The sequence below is a fragment of the Amyelois transitella genome, chromosome W (assembly GCF_032362555.1).
Source record: "Amyelois transitella isolate CPQ chromosome W, ilAmyTran1.1, whole genome shotgun sequence".
NCBI lineage: Eukaryota > Metazoa > Arthropoda > Insecta > Lepidoptera > Pyralidae > Amyelois > Amyelois transitella.
In genome coordinates, this window is record NC_083536.1 from 8,084,914 (window position 1) to 8,110,215 (window position 25,302).

At 36.2% G+C, this 25,302-nt stretch overlaps 1 protein-coding gene and 1 pseudogene across 1 annotated transcript; one reads left to right on the forward strand and one right to left on the reverse strand.

Moving 5' to 3' along the window:
* The first annotated feature begins 10,612 nt into the window (after nucleotides 1-10,612).
* Nucleotides 10,613-15,767, forward strand: LOC132904298 (uncharacterized; annotated as a pseudogene).
* Nucleotides 13,212-14,642, reverse strand: LOC106139887 (uncharacterized). The gene is made up of 3 exons (XM_060954239.1): nucleotides 14,367-14,642; nucleotides 13,444-14,036; nucleotides 13,212-13,288 (listed from the first exon to the last, which is right to left on the reverse strand). The coding sequence occupies exons 2-3, from the start codon at nucleotides 14,033-14,035 to the stop codon at nucleotides 13,212-13,214; spliced, it is 669 nt and encodes a 222-aa protein (XP_060810222.1). The 5' UTR covers nucleotide 14,036; nucleotides 14,367-14,642.
* Nucleotides 15,768-25,302: the final 9,535 nt, after the last annotated feature.

Genomic DNA, 25,302 nt, shown 5'->3' on the forward strand with positions numbered 1-25,302 from the left:
CGAGACGTGATGGGGTGCGGACACCATCGCCGCCATTTAGGTGCTTTTTACGATTCATCATGCGATTCCCACGAGACGCAAGGGAAAAATTTTGTCCGCCCCAGCAGAGCCCCGCATGCCAGGGTAAGGCTAGCCATTACCTGGGGGTCGCCCAACCCCATGGCGGAAGTGGCACGCTCGAGACTAGGCTCGCCCCTAGCCATGCATCCATCGGCGCGGCAGAGCTTAGATTGGCAGGCATTAAAAGAGGAATCCCAAGTCTATCCTTTAGTCGGCTTTTACGACATCCATGGGAAAGAGATGGAGTGGTCCTATTCTTTTTCTATTGGTGCTGGGAACCACACGGCACGCAAATGTTAAAAAACCAAAAGGAAGGCGTTTCACTATTGAAGAAAAAGTTCTATGTTTGTTATTGTTTAAAAAGAGTCCGAAATGCTATAAACTTTTACATAAATATTTTACTTTGCCATCCATAAAGGCTATGCAACGATTAATTAGCCAAATCAAAGTATGTCCGGGGATCAACCCCATAATTTTTAAAAAACTCAAAGCTATTGTACTGGATATACCAGTAAATGACCGTCTTTGCAGTTTAATTTTCGATGAGATGTCATTAACACCACAAGTGTCATATGATGCACACAAAGATAGTTTGGAAGGGTTTTCCACTAATAAGATGACTGAATTCACTGACCATGCTCTGGTATTCATGATTAAGGGCATCAAAAGTAATTTTAAACAACCAGTTGCGTATTATTTTACGACAAAATTAAATAAATTAGAATTAAAAATTGTTATTAAAGAGGTAATTATCAATTGCCAAAATGCAGGCTTAATTGTAATAAATACCTGTTCGCATTAAACATAACCCTGCTCCTTGGCTCACACCCGAGATCAGGAAGTGCATGGCCAGAAGAGATAAAGCTAAACTAAAATTACGTCAGTGCCCATCTGCTGAGAACCATTCTGCTTATGTTTTTCTTCGTAATTTTTGCAATAAAAAATGTAGGGATGCTAAGCGCAAATATATTCATTCTAATGTGGAAAACTGTCCCCCTGGTAAATTGTGGAAGTTTTTGAAGGGTTTGGGTTTTGGAAAGCAAGGGCCTGAGGAGAGTTTTGATATGGACGTAAATGAATTAAATAGGCACTTTTGTTCTTCTTCTAAGAATTGTTCGTCATTTACGAAACAGGCAACGCTTGCTAGTCTGGCTGTTCAACCTTCTTGTGATTTCCCCTCTTTCTGTATAAATGAGATTACCATTGACGATGCAATAAAATTAATTAAGTCCATTAATTCAAGGGCAGTAGGTGATGACGCTATATCCCTTGATATGATTAAACCGATAGCGGAATTGATTGCCCCTTATATTGTAAACATCTTAAACTGTTCCATTTCGTCGGGCATCTTTCCCACTAATTGGAAACTCGCTCACATAATTCCTCTTCCTAAAAGAAATTCGCCTTCAAGTCCTTCTCATTTGCGTCCTATTTCAATTCTGTCTGTGCTGTCAAAAATCTTGGAATATCATGTCCATCAACAATTAAGTGCACACTTATCTCGCTATAATATTTTAAGTTCTTTTCAATCAGGTTTTAAATGTGGCCATAGTACTACGACAGCTCTTGTAAAAATTACGGATGACATCCGTTTTAATATTGATAATAAAAAGCTTACCGTACTTGTTCTTCTTGATTTCACAAGTGCTTTTAATACTGTCGATTTCGATATTTTGGTTGAAATTTTACGTACTTTAAATTTTTCCTCAAATGCCCTCTGTTGGTTTTCATCTTACCTTACTGGTCGTAAACAACGTATAAAATTGAATGATTGCTTCTCAGATTGGTGTGATCTAGTAGCTGGTGTTCCGCAGGGTGGCATTCTTTCTCCGGTTCTGTTCTCAATATTCGTTGATGGTATTACTGCATCTCTTTCCTCTAATTTTCATCTTTATGCCGATGACTTACAGATCTATGCGTCTGCTAGTTTGGATGATATTAATGATGCTTTTAGTACCATTAATTCGGATTTGGAGAGGATTGCAGATTGGTCAAGCCGTTTTGGTCTTTTAGTTAATGCTGCCAAGTCACAGGCCATTGTTATTGGTAGTCCGCATTATATTTCGAAATTGGAAAATGTGATGGTTCCTAGCCTAGTTCTGAATAACAATATTATTCCTTTATCTCCCAAAGTGACTAATCTGGGTATCATCATTGACCAGACTCTCTCGTGGATTCCCTATATTAATGAAATCAGCCGTAAGATGTATGTGTCGTTACACTCACTTCGCCGAATGCAAAAATTTTTACCCGTCGTCACTAAAGTTGTGCTTGTTCAGTCGCTTCTCTTTCCTCTTCTAGATTATTCCGATGTTGCTTGTTTGAACATTACTGAGGAATTGCTTGACAAGTTAGAGCGTTTACAAAACCAGGGCATTCGCTTTGTTTTCGGTCTTCGTAAGTTCGATCATGTTTCAGAGTTTCGTCGCCAATTGAATTGGCTCCCAATTCGCCTTAGACGTAATGTTCACACACTATCTCTCTTGTTTAATGTCCTTTTTAATCCTTCTTTCCCCCACTATCTTCATGATAATTTCTCATTCCGTGAGACGGATAGTCGTTTGCGGTCTCATAACGATCCCAAATTACTTATTCCTCCTTATTCCTCTCGAACTTATGGTTTATCTTTTAGTGTACGTTCTGCTCAGCTTTGGAATGATCTTCCCCAAGATACGAGATCTGCCCCTAACCTAAGTTCTTTTAAAACACTAATCAAAAGACTGTATTCTGATGCATCTAACATTTGAGTGTACTTATATTTATGTATGTTTATATATATTTTATTTATGTATGTTTATCATTAATTAGTTTGTAATTTATTGATTATTGTAACGCATCCTCAATGCTTTTAACTGCGCTGCCTCTTTGACTTTGATTTTCCTTTTTATTTTGGTTGACTGGAAGAAATCCCGATTGGGATAAGTCCGCCATTGTACATATTCTTTTATATTCAATGACTGTTCTGATTTTGTTATATTTATTTTTATGTGCAATAAAGAGTTTACAAACAAACAAACAAACAAATACCGTATGTGACCAAAGCACAGTTAATGTAAGTGCAATATCAGACTTGGTTAGTGATACAAAAGCTTCATTTTAAAAAAAATGTAAAGAGTGGCGCCATGAAGTTATAGGCATTAATAAACGGAACATTATACCACTATATGATGTCCCTCACCTAATTAAATGTATTCGAAACAATTTATTAACTAAAGACATGTCATATGAAGTGGATAATGAAATATATGTAGTAAAGTGGGAGTATTTTCAAAAATTATATGCAGCAGACACTTCTTATGGGGAATTGAGGTTATTAGATAAAATTACGGAAGAGCACATTAACCCAGAAAAAATAAATAAAAATGCAGGTAAAATGCGCAACATAAGTATTTAGCCACAGCGTTGCTGTGGCTGCAGAACATTTAACCGGTAGGGGCAATTTGCCGATTGAATGTAAGCAATTAATTAAAATTACCTTATTATTGGACAATTTGTCTGACAGCCTTAATGTAAACTCTTTTAATCCTATTAATGGTAAAAAATATAAAGGTGCTGTCAGGCGCAATTCTTGTCATCACCAATTGTGGAGAAATGCAAAAAAAAATTTGAAGACTATTAGATTTAGAGAAAATAAATTTGTTGGAAACAAAATTAGATTGACTGAAAAAGTGGTATTATCTGTCACAAATTTTATAAAAACGATTGAGGGCATGGAAGCAATTTGGGATGTTTTGTCTAAAAAGTATGGTTTTGATACATTGTTTACTCGTAATTTTAATCAGGACCCAGCAGAAAACTTTTTTGGGAATGTCAGAAGTTTCGGAGGAAGAAATAATGCTCCTAATTCAGTTGCCTTTCAAGGAGCATTTAAGGGGCTTTTATTAAATAATTATAACTCTCCCCATTCTAATCGATCTAACTGTGAAGAAGACAATAACAAATGTCTGCAGTCATTACATATTTTTTTTAGATGAAGAAATCATTGAAACTTCTGATGTTCCTACTCATGAAGGAAATGTATTTTGTAATGAAGATATTTTTGATGTAGTCGATTTTAATAATGAAATAGACGCAGTTCAAAGAAATTATGTATGTGGATGGGTCTTGCTAAAACTAAATGCTTAAAAAATGTTGCAAAAGGCTGTAGACAATGTAAAGAAGACTTACTTGATAACAAAAAAGATAACGAAAGTAATGCATTCATAAAAGCAAAAGAATATGCCAACAAGAAATGGCTTTGTTACCCAAACAAATATACAGAACATTGCTTCCATGAAATGCAAAATATAATAATATCATTTTTGAAAAAAGACGCACCAAAAACAAATGTAAAAAAAATATATATATGCTTTTATTAACTTATTAATTTCCCATTTAAATGTCAGAGGCACAACGAAGTTTTAAAAGAATATTTCACTAATACTATCTCAACGTAGTGTTACACAGTTGGTGTCGCTCAGTCAACCGAATTTTGAGTGGTAAAATAAAATATGAAGGGGAGGACGAAATTAAAACAGCTGCACAATTGTACTACGATAAACACAAATATTATAAAAATAAAAAATGATTAATGGTTATAACTTGTTTTATTTTTTCTTGTTCAACAGAAACTATTAACATTATTTAGTATAGTATTAGTATTTTACTTTTGCCTGTGTTATTGTCCTATTTAGGTATTTCATATTAAACTTTTTTGAAATACCTAAACAGGATAATAACACAGAAAGTTCAGCAGTGGAAGTTCGAACAGTGTTTGCGTTCCTATCGACAATTTTCGTTAACTTTCAAAAATAAAAATATTGTACAAATTGAAAGTTAACGAAAATTGTCGATAGGAACGCAAACACTGTTCGAACTTTCACTGTAGAAAAGTTTTCACAAATTCAAAACATACCTATAAGTATAGGTACCTGTATAAATAAATATACCAATACTATAGGTAGGCATGTATAGGTATATCAACGGAGCTTTAGTTCAGGGGATAACGTTCAGAGGGCGCCTCTCTTCAATCGTGAAGCAAAAAATCAACGCGAGAGGGCTCTCTTTTCCTACAGTATTACTTTGCTCTTTGGCGGTACCTAGTGAACCGGCCACTAGTCCTACATCTCCGCGTTCGCCGGCGAACGCGGTGTTGTCATAGATTGTAATTCCAGTCGAAAAAATTGTAAACAAACACTTTGTAATACGACACACGCCAATTTTAAATATGTATGGGGTAGAAGGGACATTGAACAAATAGACAAATATACATCGTTTTGTGATATCTAATTAAATGAATTAATTATTAAATATACAGAAAATTTTACTAATGAACATTTAAATCGAGTTTTGGGAAAAGAGTACCTAGATAATTTATATAATGATTTAATTAATATATTACGAATGGTGGCAGCACATACTTTTCACGTAACTAAAAAGAAATGACAACTAATATGGTGGAATTTTCATGTTAGGAATGCACATGAAAAGGCCAGGCAATATTTTTTGACTTGGGTTGCTTATGGTTAGGCCATGCGCGGGATATTATTACGAAAACATAGTAGTCGCGCGAAGGGAGTTTAAAGCTGCCCTTAAGTATGTTCAAAATAACCAAGAAAAGATTAGGATGGATGTGCTAGCTCGATATCGGGCTAATTGCAATTTTGTTGAATTTTGGAAAGAAACAAAAAAATTTAATAATAAAAGTAGTATACCAGTAATTATAGAGGGTGAGAAAAATCAAAAAAACATTTCCGACATGTTTCGAAACAGTTTTAATAAATATTCCAATAAAATTACAAATACTATTAATTTGGAAAACCAAAATATGCACAGCAGACGGGGCACGGCGACTGGCCGTGTGTCAGTGTCTCCCAAACAAATAATGGATATTTTGAACCCTGTCATATGCCTGTGTCATATCAAGCAATATTCCAACTCTATATTTTTTATCGTTTAACAAGTTTAGTATTTCTTGCATATATTTAACCCTTAACCGGTATCGTGGGGGCCGCGCAGACCCCACGCGTTATATTTTTTTGAATTTCTTAAAAACTATGCATAGTACGCGGCTGCCGGACGTTCGGCGCTGAAGCTTTTACCAGAGCGGAGCTATGTACGTTGCGGGGGCCCACTATATGTATATATAATTTTGTGTTAATTATTTTCTAATACGTTGAAATACTTATGTTTGAGTTTATTTTTTCAAAGTTTATTTTATAAGAAATAAGAAAACATACATATGTATGTTAGGTAAAGCCTTTGGAAAAAATATTTTATTTTTATTTTTATAGTGGTAAAAAAAAAATACCAAAAAATTGACCAAAGTTTGTGATCTCTTGTAGTAAATAAGTTAAAAGAAGTATATGAATAAAAACTTATTAATTTCATAAAACAAGCTTGTTATTTATCCTATCAAAATAATTCTTAAAAAAACTTGTAGACATTTGTATCCTAGAATCTAATTTTAATAGGGGGCCGCGCGGCCCCCACGATACTAGTTTCGTCAAATTTACGATACCAGTTAAGGGTTAAAAGTCGCAAGTGCAGTGGATTTATTTTTGCGAAAACCATTTTGGCAATCGTCAAGGATGTTAAATTTTTCACAATAATTGTAGGCTTGCATACACATTGCTTTCTCAAAAACTTTTGTAGCTGTGCAGGGTATTGCTATAGGACGAAAGTTTCGAGTCTCCGTTTTTCCCCTTTTTTATGTACAGGTGTAATCAGGGAATTTTTTAGGAGTTCTGGAAATTCACCTTCCGTAAAGGATTGATTAATCATCAACGTTAGCGGTAGGGTAAGCTCGTCGGCACATTTAAAAAAAAAATTGGTAGCATCTCATCAATTCCGGTACTATATTTATTTTTTAGTTGTTTCAATATTTTTTTGACTCCAGATAATTCGATTTGTCCTAAGAACATAGAATTTTCTGAGGGATGTAGTACGGGCCGGCCTGGAGACTGTATGGAGCTCCCAGGCATCCCAACTCATGCAAAGTATTTGTTGAAATCATTGACCACTGCATTTAGATCCGACGTCAGATTGTTATGGATGTTCAATTCTATGTATTGATGAAGGTTTCGTGTGTTTTTATTTGTTCTCTTTTATAATTCGCCACATAGTTTTTACAATATTTTTTGATGTTTTAACTTGATTTATATAGTTAATAGTTAAATTTTTTGACTTAATCGCCCTCTTTAAAGTTTTTTCATAAGATTTATAGAATTTTTTTAGGATATCACTATTTGAACTATTTTTTAACCGTCTTTTATTTCTACACGTTATTTTTATCCCTTTTGTAAGCCAGCGTTTTTTTTAAGTTTGATTTAACTTTTATAAATAGTAGATGTTTATTGAGAATGCTGGGACACACAAATTAGATTTATTCTAACCATCAAACATTATTTTGTTGTACTTTCCTGATTCCTGTTCAACCAACAAGATTTTACATGTTTAAATTATAAAACGTGTTTATTCATTAAACCTAAATTCATTTCGCTCAAATTCGTTGAGTACTGCAGACGAGTTTAAGCACATGTTAATAATTTGAAATGAAATTTGTGAAACAAAAAGACTCACTCAAATTAGATTGTATTTGTCCTGCTTCATCACACGAATCAAAACGACACGGAAACCTTCTGCTAAACAATACGTTTTATCGTTTGTGGTCCATCAATTTGTGGAAAAACCAACTTAGTAATAAGTTTATTGTTACATACAGATGGTCCACGATTTTGTAACTTATATGTTTATTCAAAATCTTTATATTAAGCAAAATACTTATTTTTAGAGAAAGTTATGAACATGGTTTCTGGTACAATCTTTCATAAATACAATCACAATTATGAAATTTTGAGTCCTCACGAAGCGCTACCTGATTCAATTATAATATTTGATGATGTAGCTTGCGAAAATCAGAACAGACATAAGAAAATTGATTGTTTTTATATTAATCAAACATATACAAAAATACCTAAACAACTAGTGAGAGACAATTCCAATTTGATTATATTATTTAAACAAGATGACATTCATTTGAAACATGTTTACAATAATAATTCAGGATGGTCCTCTTGACCTGGTCGGGAGTGAAGAACACCGCGACCTCATTCTCCGGCACTGGCTCCGCCACGCCCGACAACTGCCGACAGAGGCGGTAAACGGAGGGGATATCACCGCCCACCGATATGAGGTGGTTCTCCCACGATCTGGCTGCGTGCTCCTCCAGTCTATCCTTGACGGTCTCCACCAGCTTGTTGAGTTCGGCTTTAAGAGTTGGGCAGCGACTGCTTATCCACAGCCTCCGCATTCTTCGCTTCCGCTCCAGCAGCGCGGTGATGTGCGCCGGGAGCGGCTCGGGTTTGGCGGTGGCCGGCACGGGCGTCCGTGCGGCGTCGAGAGCGTGCCGGATGCTGCGGGTGATGGCACTCGCCGCAAGCTCGACTTCTTCGCTGGTGGAGACCCGCTTGAAGGCGACACTGGCCTTGTCGCCCTCTATTTCGTCTTCATAAATTGTTCAGTTTATCTTCGATGTTCTCCTCGGCAGCGTGACCCTTGCTGGAAGGTCCCGGAGGATGAGAAGAATCGGCCGGTGATCTGATGGCAGGTCCAGGTAGACGTGCAATGTTGACAGCGCGGTCAGCCCTCTGTGGGCCACGATGTCAATGACGTCGGAGCCTCCCACTGTGTCGGTGTGAGTGGGTTCGTCCGGCCCTAACAGCTCGAAGTCGTGGTCCACAGCGGCCTGAAGAAGGCGTCTTCCGCTCCGGCTGATCCTCGTGGAGTTCCAGGCTGTGTGCTTGGCGTTGAAGTCGCCAGCCACAAGCGTTGGCGTGGTGGTGTTCATGAGGGACCAAAGCTCGTTAGTGTTGAGTTTGGCCCCTGGCGGAATGTAGGTAGCAAACAGCCGTAGCTCGCGGCCGGCGACGCTGACGAGCACGCCCAAGGCGTACATCGTCTGGAATTCCACGTATGGGATGATCGAATGCCTTGGATAAATCCAGGTAGCTGACATACACCGGTGTCTTTCTTGCGGTATAGTACTGAACAGTCTGCTTTAGGCAAAGGATAGCATTCTCTGTAGACAGACCTGGTCGAAAACCGAACTGCGCTTCATTAAGTGAAACGTTTTTATCCAGGTGCTTACTAAGCAGACTGTCCAGCACCTTCACTATCACCGTGGCGAGCGAAATCGGCCTATAATTTCAGTCAGCGCGCGTGCGTGTTAACAAGCACACACTTACTGCGTATTATCTGGATTTGTTCCGGACCCGCGATATACGGCACATAATCAAGTGACATTGTTTCAAAAATTTTTAATATACTCGTATATCATTTTTGTTAAGAACTTTGTCAAACTCCATCAGTGACGATCCTGCAAAAATTTTAAACATGAACTTACAGCGAAGTCCTCCTGGCCACTCTAGCTCGCAACCTAATATTTCGGAGCTAATAAACAGCGACTATGAGCAACAGGTGACACTCAGAAAAAGAAAAAATCCAAATGAATTCAACGTTGTAGAATTTGATAAAAAAGTGGAAGAAACGCTGGAGAGTATGCGGTCTAACATTATTATTGACATCAACAACTCATTGGCCACGTTCCAGGACCACATGAAATCTACTTTGCAAGGTATGATCGACAATCAAAATGACACCATTAAGGAACTTGCCAATAAGGTCACTGGCCTCACCTCACAGATAAGCGATATGAAGCAATCGTGTGACACAATCCAGTCGGAAAACAAACGAATCGGGAATTTTTAAGAGAGGTTAAAATCTTAGAATCGGACAACAGTGACCTGAACTCCAAGATTTAATTACTGGAGAAAAAGTTAACTGATAACACAAACACAATCACTGATCTTGCCAACCAGCTTTCATATAAGGAACAGCAATGTAGAATGAATGCTGGCATACCCTACATGAAATCAGAAAATCTGTTAAACATTATACAAGCAATTTGACCAAAATTGGTATATCTTTGTGTTCTTCCGATATCGACCACATTCATCGTGTGCGACGTTTTGCTTCAGTGAAAACGGCTACAGAAAGCAGTGGTTAAGAACCAACACAAATCCCCAATATCATCGTTAAGTTCATACAACGTCAGAAAAAATCTGATGTGCTTGCAGCAGTCCGCGCGAGACGCGGCGAACTGCCTACGATGTGGATATCGACGGACCCGCACGGTCAGTGTACGAGTGTAGTGAACGAGCATCTAACGCCCAGCAACAAAATGCTGTACAGTCGCACGCGTAAACTGGGCAGGGATATGATACGTGGATATGCCTATATTAGAATAAAAGACTGTAAAATTTTTGTGAGAAAGAACGATGAATCAAAACCTATTTTAATTTCACGTGACGTTGATATTGCAAAAATAAAATGACTTTTATTTATATTGTTTAATGGTGATTGTCATACTTTAGTATACTGCTTACTGTTGCGTCAATAACGTTTTTACCAAATAACAAAATACCTTACTAAGTACGTTCCAATTGATATTTTTAAAACTGTACTTACTTATTTCTTTAGTAAAAATAAAGTTTGTTTTAAACGTCTCAGGCCTCTTTTCCATTACACGGTTTCTCGCCGTGAAAATCTACGGTTAATTCGCCGCGTGTAGGCACGGTCGTCAGTGTGGTATGGATCACTATATGAGCTTGTCGACATGCACGGTGGCGCCAAGGCACGGCGCCGCGGCCGCGTGCGCCGTGACTGCCCCTCGGCGCGCCGCGTCTACGCACGGCGTGATTTTCACCAGTGTTGTATGGCAGTCTATCGGGGTGTGTCGACGGTGCCGGACGTACGCACGGATTCGTGACCGCTTATATATGCTGTTTCGCGATTTTATTATAAAATGAACATAAATCAAGAATTATTAATTACGTTGATTCAAGAAAGGCCTGTAATATGGGATAAGACCATCGACGATTATAAAAATAAGCGGCTTAAATATGATTCCTGGAAAGAAATATTTATTCATTTCCAGCCCACATTTGAAGATTTAAGTGGTGATGAGAAAAACAAGTTTGGTAAGTTACAGATATTTAATTATTAACTTTTTACTTATGCATAGTTGTTTTGATAGGAGAGGCGACCTTCGTTAGATACAAAATATTGTGCAAATCTGTTGCGAACTTCATTAGCCGCCAAACTTCCGCGAACTGCATTCGTGATAGGTAACTGGATTAGTTCCGATTCTGAATCAAGGGTGGACTCATTTTCACTCGCATTGTGAAACTGAAAGTTTTCCTGCTTATGTATAAAATTTTGCAAAACACAACATGTTTTCACAATATCAACTGCCAAATCGATGGACACATTCATTGGCCGGTGAAAAATTCGCCATTTATTGGATAAAATGCCAAACGCACATTCAACAAATCTTCGCGCTCTTGTGAGTCTGTAGTTAAATGTACGTTTTAATTGATCAAGCTGATGACCACCAAATGGACGAAGCAAGTGATAATGCAAAGCAAAGGCTTCGTCCGCAACGAACACATATGGCAAATCGTAGTCAATTCCAGGCAAACGTGTTGCATCGGGTAGATTTAATCCGTTGTTTGTTAAATTTTTCCAAAATGGGGTCTCTTTAAACACACTGGAATCACACTCCTTTCCGTAGGCGCCAACGTCAACAAATATAAAGTTGTAATCGCTATCTACTACTGCCATCAAAACTATAGAAAAAAAATGTTTGTAATTTAAAAACATCGAGCCACTATCAATTGGCTTAATAAGTCTGATGTGTTTTCCATCGACCGCTCCTAAGCACAGCGGGAAGTTGGAAGATTCTTGAAATTTGCTTGCAATGTGTAGCCAGTCTTCTTTAGATGGTATTTTCATATCGCTCCTTCAATACAAAAGCACCACAAGTCAAAATAAGCAAATTGTTCAGGAGAGGCATTTGAAAAAATAATTTGGATAATTTTGTGTTTTTTTTATAATCTATGGGTAATTAAGTAATGTTTTTGGTATCAAAAGACGCGTAATTAAATAGACTATTATTAAATAAAGCAATCTTAACCATACCTCAAATAGATCCTCGAAAAAATGCAGATAAGTTAGTTTTGTATATAGACTTCGACTTCAAGAACATTCAAATTTTATAAATGAAACCAACATAATAAGGAAAATTTGAGTTTTATTATCAGTTTTCAAGTTAAATAAACATACCATGAGATCAATATTTAAGTCTTCTAATTAATATATTACCTTTTTAGTAGGTAAGAGGAATAAATTTAAATTTTTAACTTAATACAAACAAAACAAACCTTTTAAGCTATAAAAACAAAAAACTCTTGCATAGAATTAACAAAACAAATAATAAGAATTATTGTAATAGTAAATACACTATCCAGGTATTTAACTAGCCTCCTAAAACTTAACAACTATCAGTTACAACAATGTAGGTACTTGTAATTATTCTCACTTTACGTTCACCACCAAGAAGAGGTTTCACCTCTTTGAACAACCGATTAAAGAAATAATAAGTAAAAAATAACTATACTTTAATAATAAAATGTTTTAAGCTATACCTAGTCACGATCAAATCAGACTTTTTCAATGGAATAATACTAATTTGTATTGTTTTACTTATGGAGTAGACACCTCCAAAATTATTTCCCTGATCTACATTCTACACTAATCACAACCATATAAAACACATAAACGTGGTATACTCGTAAAAGTGTTCTTACAAAAATATATTTTTTATAAAAGGTTGACTTACAACTACATGGAGCGTAATGCTCGTAAAGGTATAAAAAAAACTTAAACTGTTTTAGTTCAAAAATCAGTTCACAACAGTAACTTATGCACGAATTTAGAGATTATTATAAAAAGATTCATAAAATTTTGGCACGACATTTTTTTGGATTAGCTTTAGAATCCCATGCTTTTTTGCTTCAGGAACAGTAAGCTTTTCAGTGTAAAGTTGGTTTAGAGTCAAATTATTATCAGGTACTGGGTTCGACTTCGTGCGGCGTTTTCTCAACGTAGATACCGATTTGAACTCTTCGTCTTCGTAGGACGTTTTAAAGAAAAATATGCCATTGCTTACTTTATCTGTCTTCAGAATCTTTATATCAGCCCATTTGAATTTATTGCCATTATCATCTATATTGTAGTTTCCTATACACAGAGATTTGAGGTCAAAAAAATTCTCATGTGTCAGTTCTTACAGTAACAGTATAAGGCTTTCCAGTTTTCTTCGCTGTTTTAATCAGAGTGATATACTGGTCTGGAACGTAAATTGGAGATGATTTTAATGCTCTAGTAATATTACGTTGAATGACCGAATGAACACAGTCTCCTTCATTTTGTGTGTGGCCTTTTATAAGGAACTTATGAGTAATACTCTTGATGTTTGGCAATTCTTGAGTCGCATATTGGTACATTGCAAGCATGAATTTGTTCTTTTGTTGCCCACAGCAACAACACTAGGAGACTGTTCGTCTACGCTAGATGGGTGCTCGTCAACGCTAGATGGCTGGTCATCAACTCTAGGTAATGGTGAATTAATTTTGAATATTTCCTGGTTATCTACGGCTGATGATTGTGGAAAATCTTGAATGCCAGGTAACTGCGCTTGTGGTTGTTGCTCTTCTTCGGAATCTGACTGGGCTTTGCGTTTTTTAATAAATGGATCTTCATACGTAGGATCTTTGACACTATCATCGGATGAGAAATCTTTATGGCTATTTGTAGAACTGGAGCTACTTGAAGAACTAGAACTGCTCGAAGAGCTAGAAGATTCATCAGATGAAGAGTTACTGTCTGAGTCTGTTTCTGGGATGACTAAAGATGGTTTATTGAATGTTCTGTGTTTTGATGGCGTTTCTGGAATATCTTCGTTTTCTTCATCAGAGTTGAGAATATCTAAATCAAATTGACTATCTGGTACGGATGATTTGCTATCTTCTATCTTATCAGCATCATATTCCTCAGGTGGTACCAAGTTCAAAATACGGTACGCTCTTGATGTCATGCTGAACAAAAAAAAAAAGGTAAGGTGAGTAGGTAGGTTGTTGAACCCTACTGCGGCTTGCGCGATACCTACATGGAACGAGTAGGTATAGCCCGCAACGAAAGTGGGATTTGTCACTTGAAGCTTATAGTGTACAATAAAAAACTTTCAGACAAAATAGCAGCATTAAAACTAAACATTGCTTTTTAATTAAAAATAACACAAAACTCACTTAATTCAAAATATGGTGGTATTGCATACAAAAATAAGAGCAAATACCACATGTATTAATTCAAAACTAACCAATTTGCAAACATTGTACTATTGCATATAAAAATGATAAGATACTTACGTGTATGTGATCTGCAAAAGGTAATTATTTTTGAATGTGGCACTTTTAAATATATGATTTCACGCGTCTTTTAGCAGTTGTTTGGAATGTGGTAGTTTTACACAAAAAAAGCGTGTGCTTGTGCCGAATGACTGCTGACAACTGACAATATGGTACTTTTTCGCGGAACTCAGTTACAAAAACGGTACAAAACAAAACTAACGTGTGTGCGTTTACGGGTGTTTATAGTCATAAAACAATGGCTGTTTTCGCGAAATATTAAAGTTTCATCGTTTAAGATGCATTTTATGCAAAAATAACGTTTTTGAAATTTTTTGACTTGTGGTGCTTTTGTATTGAAGGAGCGATATATTCTTTATACAGTTCTAACCAAATGTAGTGGCATACTTCACGTACGATGCAACTTATGGTTTTTATTCCAATTCTATAGCTGTAGTATAGGTCAGTAAAGGTATCTCCTGTTGCTAGATACCTGAAATATAAAACCAAACGGTTCAGGTTCAAATACTAAAACCCCATTTTAGGTCGGGGTCGATTCAGTTTAGGTCGGGGGTTTTTATAAATTTTGAATTTAATAATTAATATTTATTTATTTTCAGGGCAAATGGTGATGAAGAAGTGGACCAATATGAAAGATAGCTGGATAAAATATGACAAAAAAATTAATGAATGTAAGTCTGGTTCTTCAGCAAAAAAAAAAAGAAAATATATGTTCTATGATGAAATGATGTTCCTAAAAAAATGTTGAGCATCGCAAGACCGATTCTAACATGACTGAACATGTTCATGATTCTAGCCTCAGTAATGAAAATTTTGATAGTGCAGTCCCGAATCAATCAAGCTCGGGATACACTGAACGGAGTGAGACGCAAAGGGCTAAAAAAAAAAGAAAAAATGAACTAAGTGAAGTTGACATTAGGTTTATGAAGTTTATGGATTCAGCAGAACGAGATGAGAAAAAGAAAAGCCGTAGTATGAACTTTTTTATGGGAATCGCTGATACAGTTGACAAGTTCAGTGATGAAAATATGATAGACTTTCAGTTTCAAGTAATTTCAATAATTAAAAATATTCAACAAAGACAGTGTACTCAGTATATACCTACATCAAGAAACCAATGGGATCAAGGCTATCAAGGATATTTAAGTGGTACAGCATCCTCAAATGCGCAATCGTCAACATATGGATATTCTACAGCTGCTAGATCGGGCTATGGAATAAGTCGTCCACAGACGTCTTCTCATGATTTTGGACACGGTTCTGGTTCAGAGCCAATCCACTACCGACCCGAATCACAATTATCTGTACATAGTGTAAATGCGGAAAGTATCTCGGCAGATTCTCAAGTTTCTATTGAAGACGAATTCGATTTTAGTACCGCACTTGAGTAGCATTTTCAGCGTAGTGTATTTTTTGATTTACTTGTTCTTAAATTAATATTTGTTAAAATTCAATTACATGTAATAATTTTGTTTGTGTGCAATAAACAATTTTAAACTAAAATATGTCATTTAATTTTGTACCTACTTACCTCAGAGTTACAGCCAATCTTTCTGCGGGCGATATACTCTCTCGCATAAAAGTATCTTGATGTTTTAGTTCCTGGGATAATTTTTGGAGCAAGTTGTCGAATGTAGTTTTCTGCATTCTAAAATAATTGTAAAACTTGTCTTCATCTTCTCTCAATTGATTCTTGACAAGTGTATGAAACGCGCCATATTCCTCCCTTTTTTCTAAAATCGGATGTATCCAAAACCTTACTTCCCTTTTTTTTTCTATTTTCTTTTTCCTATATATGTAATAAGCAACTATAATCTTTTTTTTCGTAAGAAAATTCATGACGCAGCACGTCCTACACAGCCCGAGTAAAAAGCGCTACTAGCCAGTACTTACCAATGTCTCGCGCGGTGATTTTGCCGTATCATGTACAAGCTAGCACGTTTTTTCAACCGTACGGCTTACACACCGTACGTTTGAACAACCGTGTAATGGAAAAGAGGCCTCACTCTAAATATATTTGTCAGTCTGACTATACCTATACCTCATTACAAATACTTTCTGAGTTTATTCTTACGAAGCGGGTGGTACGCTCATTTCCTACACACAATAACACAAATGACTTATCTATGTATTTACTATTAAACACGAGAGGTTTGCGAACTAAGTCAGAGTTATTTCTACGGGAGGTTTTAAATAACAACTATGATATAATTTGTGTATCTGAGTCTTGGCTTAGTGATGGTTTCTACTCTTCTGAATATATTGACTCCCGCTATAACGTTTTTCGTTGTGATCGTGACAAAGATGCTAGTGGGCATGGGCGCGGGGGCGGGGTGCTGGTGGGTGTGCGCCGCGAGCTGTGCGCGGTCGCTCGCCGCGAGTGGTACGCGCCGCCGCCGCCGGCCGACGAGCTGTGGCTGAGCATCTTGTTGCGCGCCCGTGACTTCCCGCCCCCCGCCGCCGCCGCCGCACCTGGGTCTGCGTCTCCGTCTGCGCCTTCCGATCGTAAACACGGGCCCTACCTTTACTTGGGATGTACTTATATTCCGCATTCGCCCTCGCACGAAAATATTCTATCTGCCTTTTACGACCGAGCAGCCGACTTGGCACATTCAAATCCTAATGATACTTTTCTTATACTGGGCGATTTTAATATGGCATCTGGACGAAGAAAATAATAATATGATTCCACAGTCGAGTGCTGACACTCCAACTAGTCTTACAGTTGAATTTCTAGATTTCTCATTACTACAGCAATTTAATAAAGAATTTAATATTAACTAGCTGTTGCCCGCGACTTCGTCCGCGTAAAGTTCGAGTTGAATCTTAATCATACAGTCAGATTCAGACAGACAGACAAAAAATGTAAAAAAAAAATTCTTTATCCGTTTCAGTCAAAATATTAAATATAGAGACAAAATATTTTTACCGTTTTATTATATGTAGTATTTTGATTTTCATTTTTTTTAAATAAAATACTCAAACAACACAAAAAAAATATTTTTAATAAAAAATAATACATATCTTGTTTTTTTGTAAGGATTCGAACTTGGACCGTCAACTTCACAGTCTCACGCGCTAACCACTGGACCATCGAAGCCGTTGCGGTGGTGTCGAAATTACAGTAGACTACATACATATGGTCACGTCTATATCCCTTGCGAGGTAGACAGAGCTTGAAAAGACTGAATGGCCACGTTCAGCTATTTGGCTGATGATAGAATTGAGATTCAAATAGTGATAGGTTGCTCGCCCATCGCTTAAAAAAGAATCCCAAGTTTGTAAGCCTATCCCTTAGTCGCCTTTCACTTATATTTATATGTTATAGGTATTATGCTGTCGTGTAATGATAAATGACTTTGAATTTCAAATTTCGTAACTTATTTGCAGGCAAACTCATGCCTTGAATTCATCCAAATGTCGATTACTTTTTTTAATGAACCGATTTTGATGAAACAAACTTTAAATGTTCTTCTGAGTTAAAACAAAGCAATTGGTGAAAGTTTGAAGTAAATCGGTTCAGTACTTTCGGAGATAATCGTGATCATACATACAGACAAACAGACAAGAAATTAAAAAAAAATATTTTTGCTTTCTATTATTCATTCTAAGTATCCCTCTATCCATTTCAGTCAAAAATACTAAATGTACAGACAAAATATTTTTACTATTTTATTATATGTATAGATAATAGACTTAGTATTTAGTAATACTTTTTGCACAGTTTCTCACTCCTGTAGACCGCTAGTATTAGAAGACTAGCTGTGCCCGCGACTTCGTCCGCGTGGAATAGTTATTTTGGGCATCATTATGCGGTCAGGCGGTCACGTTAGAAAGAACGCTAGTTCGCCGTATTAAATGTTTTGCTGCAAATTGCTTATAACGACTATATCTCAAAACCTATTCGTCTGATTTATAAACTGTAAATGGCAATTTTAGTCTACATGAAAAGCCGAAAGTAATAAACATATTTATTTGGATAAGGATTAATACTGAATCAAAGAAAATTGGTTTCAAAATAACTTATGTTTATAATGAAAAAATAATCTTAAAAAATTAACTTAAAAGTGGTAATTGTAAGTAAACCTTAAGAGATAGATATATGCTCTCGCGGACTTTTTTGTGGCAAAAAATGAGTACTTCACATCTTTAGTACATTGTTTTACTATATCTTTGTTGGTTTGCGCAGCGTTCGCGTGGAAAGCTCGCAGATGGCCGACTCATTCAACTTTCGCCTGCATTGTTGACGTTTCCCGTAGGAAATCCGGGATAGATAGCCTATAGCCTTCCTCGATAAATAGACTATCTAACAGTGAAAGAATTATTCAAATCGGTTCAGTAGTTTCTGAGATTAGCGCGTTTAAACAAACAAACAAACAAACAAACAAACAAACAAACAAACAAAACAAACTCTTCAGCTTTATAATATTAGTATAGATATAGATCAGCATCAAAAAGCGTTAGACATTAATTTACCAGCATGTTCTCCTCGAACTGCTCTTGTAAACAATAAAATTCTGAAGAAATTATTTTATAAAGCCGACTACGATGCCATAAATAAAGATATTAATTCTCACAACTGGTTTTCTTTCTTCTCGTCCCTGGACAATGTTAACAGCTATATTGACTATTTCTATGATGTTATTAATAAGCTAATCTCTAAACATGTGCCTACGAGAAATACATTTATTAATAGTAAGCATCCCCCCTGGTATACTAGGTCTTTGGTAAAACTGAGTAATGAGAAAAAAAATTACCATCATAAATGGAAAACTTATGGCAATCTGTCGGCTTATAGCACTTTCTCTTTGCTGAGAAAAAGGTTAAGAAAATTACAACATACAAAATATAAAATTATATTACTTTATCTGAAAATATATTAAAGAAAATTCAACTTATTTCTGGACTTACGTAAAGTCCAAAAAGCAACTTGGTGATACCCCAATATTATGTACAATGTAAACAAAGATCCACTCACAACCGGAAAAGACATTTGCGAAGGATTTAATACGTATTTCCAGTCTCTTTTTGTAAATTTAGATTCTGACTTCCCACCACTTGATTGTTCTTATTTGCCTGAGAATGAACATTCTAACTCGCGTATCAATTCTATTAATATAGATAAGGAGACTATTTTGTACGAGTTAAAGCATATTAACCTAAACTAAAGTGCAGGAGCTGATGAAATCCCCCCGATTTTTATTTCAAAGTGTGCTGATTCTTTACTGATGCCTTTATATTTAATTTTTAAGAAATCGATAGAGACTGGACTGTTTTCTAGTAAATGGAAACAGGCTCTCATTATCCCTATTCCCAAAAATAATCACCGGGAGTTCATTTCACAGCATAGACTGTTGCGGGTCGAGGTGACAGTATAACCCGGACTAGGTACCTGCCTCCCCTAGCCTCCCCTTCACTTATAGGAAGTCCCGAATTCCGCTCCAGTAGAAGTCCGCACCCCCGTTGGTATGAGACGTCAACGACTGCGGACGCGGCCGTGAGGCCAACAAAGAATCCTCGGATGGTGGGTTGTGTAGAAATGGGGTCATCAACCTCTTCCAAAAGCCTATGTCTAAGTTCACTAATCACTGGATTGTCAATAATTTACTATATATGGGGTCATTGACCTTACTCACTGAGTGTCTATGCAAAACTATTCACTATATGATCACTATATTGAATAGTTTTGCAGTGAGTCTCTCTCTCTAATTAAGTCTATGTCACTTAATAATGTCTGGAATACTTACAGTTTTCAAGTCCAATCACTGAAATCCAATAGCGCTGTCACTAATTGGAATACCTACTCACTGTATCTAAGTCTTATTGGAATTCACTAAACTAAAATGATGAGGAGTTAAAAAACAAAAACAATGTACACAATTTGTCCGTCCACTAACCACGCATAACACCTTAAACTGATTCCCTAATACTATTAAACTATTTCATTAAGAGGTATTATTCCGACTTAATTTTCTTGAAGACTTTTTCTTTCTTGAAGACTTTTTCTTTCTTGAGGACTTTTTCTTTCTTGAGGTCTTCTTTTTCTTGATTTTTCACTTAAAACTGGAACAATTGCACTACGATGCCCTCTGCCGGCGATTTTACTATTGTAAGTCGGAGTAATACCCTAACGTGAACCTCAAATTTCGTTACAATTTCTGGTGTTGTGCATAGCTTCGCTTAGGCGATATTTATTAACTTTTCTCAATTTTACAACATACAAACAAAACAATTTCCATTTTCCATATAAACTAACAAAAATTCTCATCACATAAAATAGTTTATACATATCAAAAGTTCTTTTCCATAGAGATTTTAACAAAGGTTTGTCTTCAACATATGATTTCAGCAAAATTTCCTGTCAACTTTTAAAGATTTCTCGAATATATAATAAAAGACTCTAATAAATTCTAAGTTATACAAAAATACATATATTATGCTTCCTTACTACAATAGTTTTGTTTATAAAAATAATATACTTTTCGAGAAATTAACTTATATTTGTTGACATCAAAAAACTTAATCCAATTATTGACCTCGTGTCATTGACTTTTACAAAAATAACATTATCAATTATCTATGACGGTCTGCGTTATCTTTTATCAATAAGGTTTCATAAATAACAATAATAATATTCAAATTATGCCTCTAAGTTGCTCATTCGCTTTCTAGTATACTATTTAATACACTCGACCGTCGTAGTGGGGGTATTGTTTGATCTCGCTTCTTTTGTTCTATGACAATATGACAATACTTAATGAGTGTGCGTTATGTTAAATTTAGTGTGTCGCTAACTTAGACCCATCTCCAAACTTTGTAAATTTAGTCAAATATTTGAAAAAATAGTTACCACACAATTATCGAATGCACTTAAGCATGTAATCTCGGAAAATCAACATGGATTTTTCAAAAACAGAAGTGTTGATACTAATATGATAAGATTCGTATACTTTTTATTTAATGCACAGGATAAAGGCACTCAGGTGGATGTCGTGTAAACTGATTTCTCCAAAGCATTTGATAAAATTAATCATGATCTACTAATAACCAAACTTTGGAGGATCGGGGTAAACGGCTGCCTACTTAGATGGATTGATTCCTACATAAGAAACCGAAGCCAAGCTGTATGTATGAAGGGTTACTGCTCTAGTTTCTTACCTATTCCATCTGGCGTGCCACAGGGCTCCCGTCTAGGCCCGGTCCTTTTCACAATTTTTACCAATGATATTCATGAAGCGCTCACTAACACAAATCAACTTCTATACGCTGATGACACCAAACTATTCACTAATATTGATGACTGTGTCAAAATCCAACAGGATCTTGACTCTCTAGTCGAATATTGTGACAACAATCAACTTTTTCTTAACATCGAGAAATGTCAAGTTATCACTTATATAGGGTGTCCCAAAATTAACGCAAGATTTGAATTTGCCGCCATTTGTGCAGTGAAGTGTTGGCAACCCTGAAAAAAAAGCAATTTGAAAGCTAACAGTATAGGGTTATTAAAAATGGAGCGTTACTTGATAGAACAACGTGTCTTCATTATTAAAGAATATTTCAAAAATAGTGAAAGCTTGGCGGCTGCAGTTCGAAAATTTCATACAAAATAAGGTCGGAATAGTGTTTTAACTTTGTCAACTGTGAAGAGATTAATTAAAAAATTAATGCTTCAAGCCCAAAATCCACACCATTTAGTCACGCGTTGTGGATGCATTTGTTTTTCGACAATCACATGTGGGTTCTCCGAACTTTTGTATGAAATTTTCGAACTGCAGCCGCCAAGCTTTCACTATTTTTGAAATATTCTTTAATAATAAAGACACGTTGTTCTATCGAGTAACGCTCCATTTTTAATAACCCTATACTGTTAGCTTTCAAATTGCTTTTTTTTCAGGGTTGGCAACACTTCACTGCACAAATGGCGGCAAATTCAAATCTTGCGTTAATTTTGGGACACCCTATACAAGAAAAAAACAGTTTATAAAATATGACTACCATCTCAATGACAACTTAGTCACTAGAGTAGATTCGCTTCGTGATTTGGGCATAATGATGGACAGTGAGCTTTCTTTTAAGTATCACTTTGTAACACTTTAATCATCAAAAAAGCATTCAAAAATTTAGGTTTTATTAATAGGATTACCAAACCTTTTAGAAATAATGACACCCTAAAAATTCTATACTATAGTTTTGTAAGATCAATACTGGACTTCGGTTGTAACGTCTGGAACCCATTTTACCAAAATGATATAAATGGAATTGAGAAGGTGCAAAATAAATTCATCAAATTACTTAACTATCGCAATAATGTAACAGATATGTCATTTAACATTTCACTTCGCGCTATATTATCGCTATAACATCTTATCCCTTCAGAACCGTCGTACCCAAATCGATATAGCATTTTTACATAAGATAATAAATAACTTGATTGATTCTTCTACACTCCTTTTGAAAGTAAATTTCATATCCAAAGCTCGACTTCCACTTCGTTCCTCTCGCAATCTACACATCTTAGTACCCCCTCAGCTTCGCAAAAATTACACTCGGAATAACTTTTTCTACCGTTGTTTATGTAATTACAATAAAAATATCTCAGACGTTGACATTTTTTAAACTCATTGCAGTCCACAAAAAATTTAGTTCGTAATAAGCTGTTATCAATACAAAACTAAGGTACAATACTACATATACATACTTGTAATCGTTTGATATCTACTCGTATTTCTGTTTGTACTACTCTGTCAAGAAAGTAGCAGGAAAAGATCAATAATACACAAACTGTTTGTTATTCATCCAAATTTATTTTATCACCTTCAAAATATGCTCCTTTAGAAACGATACACTTACGCCAACGAAAAATCCAATCATCAAAACATTTTTTAAACGCTGTTTCCGGAATTGAGGTCAGTTCTCGCCGCGAATTCTCTTTTATGTCTTCTACCGATTGAAAACGGGTGCCACGAAGTGGTAATTTGAGTTTAGGAAAAAGAAAAAAGTCGGCTGGAGCCATATCTGGTGAATATGGTGGTTGCTCGATGGTATTTGTTGAGTGTTTGGTTAAAAATTCGTTCATAATGATGGCCTTGTGCGAAGGTGCATTATCATGGTGCAAAATCCAAGAATTTTCTTTCCACAAATCTGGCCTTTTTCGTCGGATTTGCTCTCTTAAACGCCGCATAACACTCAAATAATATTCCTTATTTACCGTTTGACCTTCCGGCAAGAATTCCGAGTGCACAACACCGCGATAGTCAAAGAAAACAGTCAACATGTCTTTGACTTTTGAACGACTTTGGCGTGGTTTTTTCGGTTTCGGTTCAGTTGGAAGGCGCCACTCCGAAGCTTGTTGACTAGTTTGCATGTCAAACTCGTAAACCCACGTCTCGTCACTAGTAACAATGCGTTTCATGAATGTTGGGTCGGAATTGACTCGTTCTAGCATGTCCTCAGCGACTCTCATGCGATTGAGTTTTTGAAAAAAATTCAGGTCTTTTGGGACTAGCCGAGCGGCAACGTGTTTCATACCCAAATTATTAGTTAAAATGGTACGGATCGACTCGTGAGATACAGAAAGTTCGGTGGCTATCTCTCTCAAAGTTGAATGAGGATTTTCAGTCACTATTTCCTTCACTTTTGCGTTGTTAACTTCAGTTGCAGACGTTGATGGCCTACCAGAGCGAGGCAAATCTTCCATCACATCTCGACCGCTTTTGAACGCTTTGTACCACTCATAAGCACGAGTTTTTGATAAAGTCGATTCACCGTAAGCCTTCTGTAACATTTTCAGTGACTCCGAACACGATATTCCATTGGCAATGCAAAATTTAAGACAAACTCTTTGTTCGATGTTTTTATCCATTATGAAATTAGCAATACACACTAGATATGATATAACTAAAAATAGCACTGTATTTAATGTAAACAACAGATGCAACTCAAACTCCGCGCCAAAATGGAAAACAGTTGTGCCAATCTAACAACAACAAAAAAAACAAAAATTTGAATTTGGAACCATAAACAAATAATCCATTCCCGATACTTTTCTGACTGAATGTATTTGTTTTCTACGCAACTTGATGTCCTCCTTCTACTTTATATAATGGCCTTTATCTGATACCTACCAAATTAGTTTTTCTTTTACCATCTCTTGCTGTTTGTTATAAGCACGCAATTTTTATTGTATTATTGCTCGACACTGTTTGGTCTATCTTTTTAAAACGGTATTATTGTACTTATTTGTTTCTTATGACTGTTTGTGTAAAAAAAAAAAAAAAAAATAATAATTGAATGCATCTGAGGCATCACCAGTCTTGTTTTTTATTACAGGCACAACTATAGTCTGCATTAATTTACTAGGCAGATAAGAATGACCAATACACAGATTAAAGAACAGAGATAAAACTCTCGGAAGGTGAACACCAGCGTGCTGCAGGTGCTCGATGCTGAGGCTGTCATGCCCCAGTGACTTACCCCAAACCATGGAATTTATCACTCCTGTTACGTCCTTAGCTGTAAAAAATACACTTCCCTTTGGAGCGACCACCTCAGAATCGGACACCAGCCGCACTGTTGATCCCATAGGCGATTCCACCTTAAAATGTTGTTGAAACATGTTAGCAATCTCACGAGGCTCGTGAAAACCGCGGGAAACTAGCGGGAAGACTCGACTTATGTTTCATTTTGTTGGTGGCCTTCTAAAATTGACCAAACTTTTTGTTTTTGTGGTGTTCAGCAATGATATTAATTTTTATTTGCTGCTGATTGTTTTGGCACCATTTTAGTTTGGACTTAAACTTATTTCTATTTTTACGCATATCATTGTAAATATGGCCAGAAGTGGGTTTACCGTGAAGTGATCACATAAGGAAACTCAGCCGAGCCTTCTCGTGAGCATTGCGAACATGCTTATTCCACCCAGGTATATATATAC